This window comes from Acyrthosiphon pisum, chromosome A2 (assembly GCF_005508785.2).
Source record: "Acyrthosiphon pisum isolate AL4f chromosome A2, pea_aphid_22Mar2018_4r6ur, whole genome shotgun sequence".
NCBI lineage: Eukaryota > Metazoa > Arthropoda > Insecta > Hemiptera > Aphididae > Acyrthosiphon > Acyrthosiphon pisum.
This window is the reverse complement of record NC_042495.1, coordinates 88,229,028-88,242,914: the sequence shown is the minus strand read 5'-3', so window position 1 is coordinate 88,242,914 and position 13,887 is coordinate 88,229,028. Positions and strand designations below refer to the sequence as shown.

The window sequence follows — 13,887 nt, the reverse complement described above, 5'->3', positions numbered from 1 at the left end:
GCCGAGGTGCGGATACCATATGTGGTGGACGTGAGAGATGTATAATTATAGATGAAATATCACCGACGTTCGTATGATATTCGATAGAAATCATAACACTTTTTTAGTATTTTTTAAGTATTTTAAGTAATATATTGCCGGCGTCCAAGGTTTATTGATCATAAGGATATACACTATATTACTCTAATCTTTAAACCTTACAATGCGTCAGTTTCGTCAGTCCAGAGTGCTTCGACGACGCACATTGTCAGGCGGCGGGACCAATTACACGAATATAAGAATCTTCTCTACATCTTGACTGCAAGTTAACTATGGAGGAAGCGCAAACGAAAAGTTTGGATAGACGACACTGTTATAAATTCAAAATTGCACTTCAATAATTATGATCTGTGCTTTCATATAGCCATTATCCATAAAGGTAATCGATGCGACAAAGCCAAATGTTTAATTAATATATATTACTTTATGAGCTATATTATATAGTATATTGGTTGGAAACCCCAATATTATATACCTACCCTACCCTATAGGGTACCTAACCTATTTGTTTTAAAAGTTTTTTTTATATTCTTATGACAATTCATTTTTGATAGATGTGTATGTGGTGTCTCACTGTAACAAATGCATTTCATTTTATCGCAGACTTCAAAGAGATTTGTTATTTGTACATGTGGTTTTTAAATTGAATAACAGAATATAGTTTAGGAACTATCAAATATTGTATGAAAATGGTGCAATAGCTGAAATTGGTTAGTGAAATTCTAATTTTTAAACGACCTGATATTCTAAATATTCTAAATTTAAATTAATTTAACTTAAATAAGTACATGCATTAATAATATTGAATTTACATTCAAAGAAAACAAAAAACATTGAAAGAGAAAACTGTGATATATACGAATCTTGAACATTATGATATGACTTTAGTCAAATGAAAAACATTAGACTATTTCACGACTGGTAAAAAGTCGGTGACAAAGTATAGTCGCATGATTACCTATCGCATACGTTATTAAACATTTAAGAAATGTGATATTCATTTTTGAAATTGTTCAGTTGATATTTGATATTGTTTTGAATTGTACATTATAATAACATTTTACATTTGTGTAATAATTCTTGTGATTCGTATGGAGTTTAAAATTTAAATACTGAATTATAAATAGGTATATATTATATTACTAATATAAATAGTAGTATCTTTTTTACTCATTCTACAGTAGCTAACTACGATGAAATGGCAATATTGTTCACTATTGAGGAATGAGAATATTGAAGATCATTAACAATTAATTCACTTCATACAAACTCAAAATTAAGAAATTATAAAGGATACCTTGTTAATAGACCTATTAACAAATTGAACTGAACTATTAAGGCATTATATAAAAGTGTCATTTGTCTGTGATGAATTTGAAAACAAAAGTTAGTTCACTTCAACTATATCCCAACCAACAGTATACTCCGCTTGATAAGTAAGGTTGTTCTAATAAGCCAACCTAAAATATTTCATGATTGGGTTAGGTAGTTTCCAAAAAATATGAATGAACCCACGAAAATCCTTAACAAGTAACTAATGTTTTTAATTATTTATGAAATATGGATAATAAATTAAAAAGATGATACCTAGGTGTTATTTATTGAATGTGTACCTTTTTCAACGAATTTATTTGACCAAAGTATTGAATAGGTACATATACTAAATGAACTATAACGGATAGATATCAATTAATTAACATACAATTGGTAAACGTTAAAATCTTATTAGTATTCTGGCACCTAATAACTTAATATAAACACAATATTCTACTTTAGATTTGTGATTCAAAATTCAAAATACTCAATACCTATAAACTCACTTATCCCCAGCAGTACTCATAATGTTTATGTATGGAACAATCTGATACTCCATCAGTTACCTATATTAAATAAGTTATAATCATTTGTACCTATTCATTAAGCATAGGCTCAAATAGTGTTTGGGATTTGGGTGGGCTAAAGCCTTACTTTGATAATATTGAATAAGCTTAAAACAAAATGTAGGAAATGTTTGGGGGGCGGTTATGGATATTTTTGGGAAGGCTTAGCCCCTAAAGCCCCCCCTATTTGCGCCTATGTCATTAAGTGAAATAATAAACTTAAAAAAGGTGGGCAAGTGGGTGTTGCTCTGCTGTACAGTAGGTTACAAGGGGATCACTGTAATGACTAATGGATGGTATTAAATTTGAATTCAATGTAGATATAAGAAAAACGATTCTGAGCGAAGAGTGAAGACGGTCAGTCCGCTTATGATATTACTAAATTCTAAGTATATTTCATGATATTATTGTGAATAAAGTAACATATATATATAACTAGGGCCCGGATTTTTATGCAAACATTTTTGTTAAATATGCACATATATATGCACTCAAAAATTCAAAAATATGCAAATAATATGCAAAAAAATGTATTGTTTAAAAAATCAAAATTTAAAAAAAATTAAAAATATAGTCGGAAATTTTTTTTATTTGTAATAATCCGAGATTTTTTGATAATAATTCCGATAGTTTAACTTTAGCAAATTCAATACCTCATTCTCCTTCACTCAATTTATTTTCTACATTTTGAACCAATTCTAGACTTTTTCCAAGATTGACACCCGATTTTTCTAGATACGTGATAGTGTCTGTTATGCATTGGAAATTTGATAGAATTATCAAAAGTTCATTTTTGATCGAGTTATCATTAAATAATATAAATAAAATAAAATATTTTTTTTTATTCGGTCGAATTATATTTGTCAGGAACGTCGGCGATCGAGCAAAATCGGCATGTATATCAAACTTTGAGTACAATTTAAAATATTTTATTAAATATGCACATTTTATGTAATTCCCCTAAATATGCAATTATTATGCATTTTGATGCAAATATGCAAAAATATGCAAAAAGAAAAATTAACAGTAGAATCTACGTCTTATACGAAACATCAAGATATTTAATCAGAATTATTATACGTCAAATGTAGAAGAATATGCATTTGCATAAAAATCCGGGCCCTATATATAACCAATTTACGTGGAACCTTGTTTTACATTTTCAATCTTTAGCTATAGAGTTCAACATTTTAAACATTTTTGACTACAAAATAATTATTAAATATTAAATTAGATAAATGTTGTCAAAATTCGAACATTATAAGTGCTTATAAAAAAAATTGTGTGTATGTATTTTTAATATTTTTTAACTACTATTGTAGCAATATATCAGGAGCCTTATATTACATTTTCACCTGTTTTTACCGAACAAATAAAATTTTATTGAAAATTCTAGAAAAAATTGAAAACTGATAATGTCCGTAAACAGCTCAAAAAGAGTCAAAATATTTTCGAAATGTTATGGTGTATAGAAAATTAAAATATAAAAATTCAGTAAAATTTTCATGTATTTACAGTTAATCGTTTTTGAATAACAATAAAATAACAAAACCGCTATCTACATCAGAAATCGAGTGAATATATTCAATCTTGTAAAAATATGAACTTCAAACGCTCATAAAAATTTAATTTGATTTGCATGTAGACATTTTTTTTTTTTGATAAAGTTAGACAAATTTATGAGGAATCTTGTATTACATTTTCAAATCACCGATTTAAAAAGAAAAATTTTTATAAATTTTTAACTCTAAATAATTTTCACATTTTTTTGAATTTTTGAACTTTAAATGCTTATAAAAAAAATTGTGCCTATGTATTTTTGATATTTTTTAACTTCTATTGTAGCAATATATCAGGAGCCTTATATTAAATGTTCACCTATTTTTACCCAACCAATAAAATTGTATTGATATTTATAGAATAAAAAACTAAAAAAATTGGAAAATGGTAATGTCCATAAACAGCTCAAAATAAGTAAATATAATTTGAAAATATTATAGTATATAGAAAATGCTAAAATAAACATTGAGTCAAAATTTCATGTAGGTATCTACTGTCATTTATTTTAGAATTACACCAAAAACCAAAATCTATATGGTCGAAAATTGAACTCGCATAAAAACTCCCGTTTTTCCTTGTTTTTTACGGCGTTTTTCAAAACTAATAAATTTTTTTTACTTTTGACTTCTCAACGTACCAATTTAATTCACTTTCCTAATTCCTATCAGAAAAGATACTGTTGAAGAAAATCTAAGCACTTTCACTGTCCTAAAAAGTGATGACAGACACAAAAAAAAATTAAAAAACACACGTTAGATCATTACATTCATCACTCTGCTCAGAATCTAAAATAAAAAAGGTGGTTAAGTGGATGTGGATTTGCTTTGCTGTATTGTAGGTTTCAAATGGGTCTCTGTATAATGGTTTGACAAAAGTTTGGATAGACGACAGTAGGTACGACACTGTCTGTTATAAATTCAATATTGCCCATCGGTACTTACTAGTTTTGATCTGCGCTTTCATATAACCATATTATAATAGGTAATCGACGCGACAATGACAAATGTTTAATAAATAATATTTATTAAGTACCAATAAATATTAAATTGCCTATAATATTATATTTTGCTTCAGCAGCTTTATGGAACGTGCCGGTTTGGTTACGTTGGTACTCAGAGCAGACGGACGATACGTTATCTCACGCTATCCGAATGTATTCCGTTATCACTTATCAGAATCAAAACCTGTGAAAAGAAATGTTAAACAAAACACACAAATACACATCGCACGTGTTATTTGAAATTCTTGAAAATGGCGAAGAAAAATTTGAAGAGGAAGCAGAAAACTCAGACTGAAGTGGTAAAAGAAGATGAATCGAAGGTGATTTTGCCTCTCGTCCGACGCTCGGACGAACCGGTCATCAAAAAGGTATGATTCTTTGGTTTTCAAATTAAACTTTACTTCTATACATTCCCTGTTTATGTAGACGCGCAGATCTCTAAGTACGGCATGTGCTATATTCGTACAACAAAAGTACTTATGAAAAAATCGAATTCTCGAAAAACAACTTCCAACGCCTATCTTGTCTGTTTTGGAGTACTCGCATGTGTTGTCTCTCTCTTACAAAGTATGACAGCAAATTTGTGTTCAGTACCTAGTTCCAATTTTGTGTAGTAACCTTTAATAATAGAGTGCATTTTACCTATTACCAAACTTATAAATATTATCTGTGTTTTCACATAGGTGCTACAATACTTTAATTTTTAAGCAAGTTATGTATGCCTATCTTCTTAAAATATTTAAATGTACAAATTCTAATCTCGTTTAAAAATTAAAATATAAAAAACCACGCGAAAACATATATAATAGTCTTACCGTAACGTTTGATGATTGGTCAATTTCTTCATATTATTATAGGTTACCATAAAACCACATAACTGCTGAAAGCTAGTTATTTATATTGAACGTTTGTTATACTGAGACAAAATATGCAAATTTAAGCTATGTATTAAAAATGCATGTATAATATATGTTCATTCTTATAAATTACAGAGGCATAGTAGGCCTTAATTTGTTCTTTATGAAGACTATGTTACATACCCAGTACAGCCAAACTATTCAAATTAGGTGAAGTAACGCAAACTGTGGTGTAATAGTATTATGGGGAGTATTGCTAATGCAGTTTCCCCTAAGTTGCAATACCACATAAAAGAAAAGGTATTACAAAATTCAAGGGTTTAATTTCAGTTATTAATAACACTAAAAATGTCTTAATAATTTAATTTTTAACTATTGAAAACCTTGACACTTCTTAACAGTCATTTTTTAATACAATATGGTAAGTTAGTCAGCAGTTTTTGTACAAAGTGATTAGTAACTAATAAGTAGTGCAATGATTGGATTTGCTATAATGATAGAGGTAGGTATTAAAAGATTAATTTATATCTTCTTTCTCATGGGTATATTCAACATTTTTATAATCATACTATAGTGAAACCTCTACCTAAATAACTGATATTATTGGTCATCGAAATGTTGTCCCCTAATCAGAGGTGTCTGCTTCTTAGAGGATCCAGTTTTTAGAATTTTTTTAGATTGTTTCCAAAAAAATTCCCCAATAGGAAGTGTCCATTATGGAAGATTTTACTATATAAAAGTATTTAGTACCTAGGTGCTCTATTATTTGAGTGTATTGTACAAACATAGATAAAATATTAAAAATAGATTAATACTTATATTTCTGGTCAGACAACATTTTTCACCATTTGTGGTTGTGCCACAGCAAACCAATATCTAATACATACATTCACAGCTTTTATACTTGGTACTATATACATTTTATTGATTTTAGGCTAAATGGATAAACAGAGAACGAGTCCTGGTGTTTGGGACTCGTGGGATTAGTTTTCAACATCGTCATTTGATGAAAGATATAATCAAACTGTTGCCCCACGCAAAATCGGCAAACAAGATGGAACGTAAAGAAAATTTGTTTGTGGTTAACGAAGTATGTCGAATTATTAATTTTTTTTTTTAAATGTTACATTATATTTATTTTTGAAGTTTCTTTATTTACTTATGACATTTTATTTTTGATAGATGTGTAAGATGTCTCACTGTAACAAATGCATTTTATTTGATGGCAGACTTCAAAGAGATTTGTACATGTGGTTTTCAAATTCGCCAGATGGGCCTAGTATTAAGTTCAATGTAGAAAGTAGTAAGTAATTTGATTACGGTGCAAATTGGAACAAAATCTATTTAACTAATTATTTTTAATTTTAGTATTTACAAGTGCTGAACTGAAATTAACTGGAAATTGCTTAAAAGGATCACGGCCATTGTTGTCTTTTGACAATTCATTTGATGAGCATCCACAATATTCTTTGTTACGAGAAATGTTTGTACAAATATTTGGTGTGCCAGACCATCATCCTAAAAGTCAACCGTTCGTTGACAATGTTTTAAACTTCTCTGTATTGGATAACAGAATATGGTTTAGGAACTATCAAATATTAGACGAAAATGGCGCAATAGCTGAAATTGGTAAGGGAAATTCTATTTTTTGAACAAACTAATTCTAAGTTTATATCCTAAAATTTAATTTATTTAACTTTGTTATAGGACCAAGATTTGTTTTGCAACCGATTCGCATTTTTAAAGGAAGTTTTTGTGGTGAAACTCTTTGGGAAAATCCATTTTATGTTACTCCAGCAAAGGTATTATTAAAAGATAAATTATAAATGTCTTCAATGGGTATGATATGTACTTATATAATTTTTTTCAGACAAGACGTTTATTGAAGGATAATAAGAAAGACAAGTACACCAATAATAAAATTCAGCGTAAAGCAAAGAAGACAAAGGAACTACTTGCACCGTTCCGTGTTAAGCCAGAGAATGAAATATTCAGAGATGGCAATGTGAAGGAAAAGGCTAAACATATAATAGCTAAAAACAAAAAGGCTTTTTAATGTTAAATTTGTAATAAATATTTAAAGAAATTTGTTTTACACACGTCAATAAAATTTGAAAATAAAAACATTAGAATACCATAATGCACATGAATTAAAAATATATGTACGTATACATAAAAACTTATGTACAGAATTTTCCAACACAAAACAAACAATATAATTAAAGTAATAAGCGAGCGATTATACACAAACTAAACTCAATTTAGAATTAAAGTAGACTATACATATATAATTTAATTAATTTGACTATAAAAATGATTTTTCAGACGCTAGGTCCATGATTTTGACAAGACATTGTCCAAACTCTTCGATTATTATACGTTGACATTCCTCAGCACCAGCGTTTAATTTTTTAGCTTCCATGCCACGAGCTAAAAGGCACCGGCACGTTGCCTGTACTACGTCATTAGTAAAAAATTTGAATGGTTGACTGAAAAATAAGAAAATGATTTCAAAGTGATGTCAAGTTTGCCAAATAATTAATAGCAACAGTTCTAAATTTAAGTACAGAAAATGAAATACATTGTATATCAATAGTTATGAAACATTTTTTACCTTGGTATAGCATTTGCAGCTTGCATGCTACCAAATGATGTTACAAAATTAGCTGATTTTGTTCTGGATTTTAAATTATCTACACTTAGAGACCCAGGATGGTCCCCAAATGAAGTATGAGAGTCGTCCTCCATATTACGACATCCAATACATTTACAATTTTGTGAACATGCTATACGAGCTTCAAAGCATTCACAATAATTTTTCAAACATCCCGATCTCTTACAATTACATCCTTTGGTATGTTGTCGTTCGGCTTGACCTACGAAGCTTTTGATTTTTGGTCTAAATGCATTTGGATTTCTATCTAATACTGAGCGGATTGCCTGTGCTCGATCCTCTTCGTGTTCCATGTTGTTGTAACATGAATTACAGTTACACTGGTAACAGAATTCACCATTGGCAAAGCAATCACAGTAACTATAACAATATACAATAACTTGTCAGTAATGTTGTTCTAAAAATCTTTAAGTAATTTAACATACAGTTTAAGGCATTGTGATCTAGTGCAGTTACAAGGTTTTTTTGTTTTATTCACATCACTCGTCGATTTGGGTTTTGTTTCGGATAACACAAGTGCAGTAGATGTCGATGGTTTCCCAATCTTTGGTACAGTTGGGGTAGTTAAGTTTGTTTCTTTTTTATCTTCTTTTTTTAAAGTACTATTATAATCATTTATTAAATCTTCTTTAATTGTGGTTTTGATTGGAGTTGAAACCTATGAATTAATTAACAACATAATATTAGAGGAAAAGTCAGAATAGTATAATTTGTTTTTACATACTTGTTTAGAACTAGAGTTTATTGATGGAATATTAGAACTAATAGGTTTTTTGGATTCTACTAATGTACTTGTACTAGGTTTACTCGCAGGTAATATTGGTCTTTGTTGACTAGATGTTACAGTCTATAAAATTAAATATTTAGACGGTTTAATAATAAAAAAAATAATTGTAAATTGAACATCATACATGTGACGGAGCAGTAAAAACTTTTATCTGATTAGTAACTGGCTGTTGATTGCTAGCTATAGAAGTCTTAGCTACAGTTGTAGTTTTAACGTTTGATTTTGGTGTCGAAGTTGATAATGTGACTATTTGAGGTTGCTTAGGAAGCGATGTAGCTGTTGTTGTAGTTACAACAGATACAGTAGAAGAACCTATACTACTTGTGGATGTTGTGGGTACTAGTCTTATGTATTGGACCTACAATTAAAAATGCAATTTTATATTATTTCAATAACAATAAATTGTCACTAATTAGTGTTACTTGTTTATTGGGGATCACTTGTTGTATTCCAGAGGTTACTACTGGCATTCTAACTTGTTGTAGACTTGTTGAAGCATTAACTGTTGGCAGTCGTATATGTTGAATAGTTGATACTGGTGATGACGACTGGCTCACGATAGACGGTAATCGTATAACCTGATTTGCACCATTGCTAGTTGACACTAGTGTTCCTTGTTTGAAAACACCACCCTGAAAAATATAAATAAATTTAAAAATATTAGAGTTGGGCAAGTACTATTTTTTTTTAATTTGAATTGAGTCGAGTACTCGAATACCTAACCTAACCCTCAAACAGGGTCAAATATTTGTAATTGCTGAAGTATTGCTCAAGAACTAGATAATTAAAATGTATTTAAAAAAAAGTATTTTAACACAAAGTTCAATATTAAAATTAATTAATTTTTTCATTAAATTAAAAATATTACAAATGTATGTTTTTAATAGAACTGTGGAGTAAAGTTGATTACTTGATTTAAGTTAAATTGAGTTGAGTACTAGAATTCTGCTAGTATTTTCAAAATCGAGTACTGTTTAACTCTAAAAAATATATTGATCTATTGAAATAATTGTTTTTTATTATTTGTAATTACTTGTCGTATAAAAATCTTTTGCTGTTGCATCATTGGACTTTTAGTTGTTATTAGGGTTGGTGCTGGCAAGATTTTGGTCGGCACAGATGACTTCAAGGTACCAGTTGTCCCTTTCTTCATGGTCCCCGAAATTTTATTTACTACCATATTCTATATTTCATAATAAAAAATAAAATAACTTAAGTGAAAAAAGAAACGTGTCATGTGTGACTTCTTAGTATATTTTAAAATGTTGGTATCATAGGATAATATTTTAAGAAACAACACAAATTTAAAGATTTAAAAATAAGAGATATTAATAATTGCAAGAGTTCACCCAATATGAATTTTAACTAAAAGTTAATTATAACATACTTTATTTTGCGTTGTGCTTGGATTTGAAGTTACAGGTTGGAGTCGACAACCTGGAGCAAGTAAACCCATTTGGCGAGCTTGTGTAAGTGTTATAGTCCTAGTTGAACCTAATTGTGGACGTTGTCCAATTGGAACGTTTAACAAAATCTGCTGAGTACTTCTTCCAGTACTTGTACTTGGTAATGTATTAACCATTACTTTGGTAAGCAACTAAAATAAAAATAAAATAACTATCAAAATGTTTTTTATATATTTTTTATCAAAGGTCTATCATACAGGTTTTTTCGATTGTTGATTTCCATGCAGATTTTGTGGTGCACTTCTTTTTATGGCGCTTGAACTACTAACAGATAACATCTCAGACTGAGAATGTGATTGGGATTGTTTTAAAGTTACAATTTCATCTTCATCTAAATCTATAGTCTCTAACTTAATTTGTGAATCAGTTAATAACTGAGGTTGAACAGAAGTTTCATCAATAAGTTGACTTTCTAATACTAGTTCATCTTTCATTCCTGTCACATCACCTCCATAACTACAAACTTCTTCTTCAATCAAATCTAGATGATTTTCTACAGCCATTTGTTCCACAATTTCTTCAGTCCTATTTGGATCATTAAATAAATTTAGCTCAGCCTGCAGTCGCTCAATAGCTTCATATTCTCCCGACATTAACTTGTCAGAAGAACTTAACATGGTTAAGTAATCACCATCCAACACACTTGGACCACTCAAGTCTTGACTATCAAAATCTAAAATAAAAAAAACTAGTTTTTAGTATAATTTAGTTATTTATAAACAGATACTCTATAAAAAGTATAAAAATTTAGTAATAGGTGTATTATAATTACAGGAGTAGGATATATTACAGAAGTGATAATGATTATAATAGAGATAAGTTTAAGGCATTTTCAAAACTGTAGAACTAAATTAAAAATGAATAGGTATCAGCATTATAAGCGCAATGTTAAATTGTTTCAAAGGATGATTATGTCCATGGGAGATAAAATTAATACATGAAACATAATCATAATATTATGCCTAATGTAATTTAGTCTTAAAAACATGCATATACCTAAAACACTTTATAAATTATACATCAAAGTAACATTTTTGATGATCTAGGTACCTATATTTAAGTTAAGATGAATTATATAACTTTTTTACTAAAATACTTAACATAGATATTCTCATAAAATATTTGTTTGGTTAATTATATTTATAGATTTTTAAATATCTGAATTGTGATGTTATTAATTGTATATACTCATATATATTATTATGACTGAGTGAGGTGAATGACCTCTGGATACTAAAAAGGGAAATATGAATAATTTTGAGGTCAAAACAACTCAAAATTGGCATGAAACTATGAAAGAATAAATTTTGAAAATCAATTAGGCACCTATTTGACATAATTATGAATATGATAATTTAAATAGGTAATATAAAAATAATATAGGTAGGTAGTTTTAAGATTTGAAATTCAGTTAATGGATTTTTAAATTGTTAAAATGCGTAGATTGTAGATACACTGAAAAGACAGTGATTAGGTTAATGCATTTTAATCAAAAGATCTGACATTAAAACAAGCATAATATGTATATAGTCATGAAAACTAATTTCTAAACTGGTGGAAACTAGTTGGTAGTTAAAATTACTAGGTATTCGGAAATAGAAAACTAGTTATTAGGCGCTAATATAGTAATACAATTATTATCATTGTATTTGTTGACTGTGTATTGTAACATAACATTGATAATTTTAAAAATATCAGCATTCAGTATCCATTAGACATTGTATTATTGCATGAATTACATACACTACCAAGGAATATTCCTACATTTTGCAAAAAATTATTCTGTGATAGAATTATACTAGTTAGTCTAAAATCAGATTTAAAACTGTAATAAACAAAATAAGGTAATTACAGTTGAAATACTTAATCAAAAGATGATAAAAAAAGAATTCAGTTCTGTTGATTTCACTGTTTACAAGCACTAGAATTTGAATTGCAGAACCACAAGGTTCAAGATGCTGCAATTGAAAGCTCAAGATGGGACGGAAACAACTTAAAAGAAAGAATTAATGGTCCAGAGGAAAGTGAAACGCATAATCATTTTTGTCACCAGAGGTCCACATCGTTTGTACCCACCTGCGTTAGACATAGTTGAGCTGTAGTTGGAGAAACTAGATGGATCACAAAAGTTCGATCTCTATTCTCTGCTGCCTTGAAGACGTATTCCGTAGAATCCTTTAGTCGTCGGCAGCGTCTCTGACGGAGATTCTTTGATCGTCGTCTGTCGCGAGAGGATTGGGCCTTCGAAGGTGGTCACGCCCCGGTCCAAATAATGCTGGCCGCTGGTCAGCAGTGAGTGGACATAGTTCGTGGAGACCCTAAAACCGATCTCGGCGCGCGTGTAATCCGTGTTCGACAGTCATCGATTGTGAAAAAGTGCGCGTTTTTGGAGCGTTGCAACACCATATTTGATTTTCAAAAAATTTTTACCACCGACCAATCGCGTTCGTCCGATACGTAGGCACATTCGATAACAACAACAATACACGAAAATGGGCGCCCGATTCACCGTCTACGAAATCATGGACCATGGACACCGTAATAATTACTCGCGACGGAAGCCAATTCCTCAGTAAGATGTTCGAAAGCATTAATCGGACGCATCTAAAAAGCTCCTGGATCTACAGCTTACGATAACCGTCGACAGCCCGTCGTAACTTGTAGGGCAAGCGCTTTCGAAGTGGGCTTTATTTCAAAAATTCAAAAGTCAACTTGGCTTGCGGTTAGTGGTCACTGGTTAAGTGATTGTACAGTATTTCACCTCTACCATGGTCGTGGTTTCAAGAGATAAGTGACCGGGCTGATTACAGCAATGAAGACCATGATAAGTTATCAGATGACATTTCATCGACAATTGATAACCGAATTCGTATTGTACTTGTATAATATTTACTATTTAGTATTTACCGTTTTACTCAGTTGTATCCACCGGCCACCGCCCAACATTCATAATATAATATATAATTTATTTATTCATAAATTATAATTATGGTTGGCGATAAAAATGATTTTCATTCCGTATAATAGTTTAGTTTAAACTTTTATCTTTTGTCTTCTTATTTGATGTTGCTCAAGATTTTACATTAAAATTATTATTATATTATATTCTGATATTTGTATCAATCATATCACCAAGTCTTACCGAATCTAATTTTTCATCAGACATTTTACCTAATGATTGAGTAAAAAAAGCCATCATGTCTTTTTTAGAAGTAAGTTTAAATGTTTTGATGTGAACTTGATAATAGTGGTATTTTTTATTTGTCTATAATATATAAACCAAACAACATTATCTGGTCAATAGCCAGGATTGTAATAATGGAATTTCAAATAATGTATTTACACAATTTATTTTTTCTTATGTTTCAGTGGCGAAAATTTAATTTCTTCGACATTATTCATGATGCAGATTCAAAAAAAATATCCCAAACAATCGGTGTAAGTAATTTCGATAATTTCTACTTATATTTATCCACCAAATTTTATGAGAAAATAATGTCTTATAATGTTGAACTACGGTTTTGCTATGCTATATTATTAAGACATTAATGTTTTTTTTTAAATTTATTATTGTAGCTATACTGAATTTTGTTCATACCTTGAGAAAGTATATTGCCATTTATC

The 13,887-nt window shown here is 29.7% G+C and overlaps 2 protein-coding genes across 2 annotated transcripts; one reads left to right on the top strand and one right to left on the bottom strand.

Annotated features, from left to right (window-relative positions):
- Positions 1 to 4,689: 4,689 nt before the first annotated feature.
- LOC100166715 (ribosome biogenesis protein BRX1 homolog) lies at positions 4,690 to 7,473 on the top strand. The gene is given in 6 exon segments (NM_001326655.1): positions 4,690 to 4,847; positions 6,271 to 6,426; positions 6,519 to 6,639; positions 6,705 to 6,965; positions 7,044 to 7,138; positions 7,207 to 7,473. Coding segments are annotated over 6 exon segments (936 nt in total). The 5' UTR covers positions 4,690 to 4,730; the 3' UTR covers positions 7,393 to 7,473.
- Positions 7,474 to 7,624: 151 nt separating this feature from the next.
- On the bottom strand, positions 7,625 to 12,960 carry LOC100160595 (protein lin-54 homolog). The gene is made up of 10 exons (XM_001950621.4): positions 12,340 to 12,960; positions 10,461 to 10,936; positions 10,185 to 10,394; positions 9,831 to 9,980; positions 9,220 to 9,429; positions 8,922 to 9,155; positions 8,735 to 8,857; positions 8,436 to 8,668; positions 7,951 to 8,370; positions 7,625 to 7,825 (listed from the first exon to the last, which is right to left on the bottom strand). The coding sequence occupies exons 1-10, from the start codon at positions 12,350 to 12,352 to the stop codon at positions 7,642 to 7,644; spliced, it is 2,253 nt and encodes a 750-aa protein (XP_001950656.2). The 5' UTR covers positions 12,353 to 12,960; the 3' UTR covers positions 7,625 to 7,641.
- Positions 12,961 to 13,887: the final 927 nt, after the last annotated feature.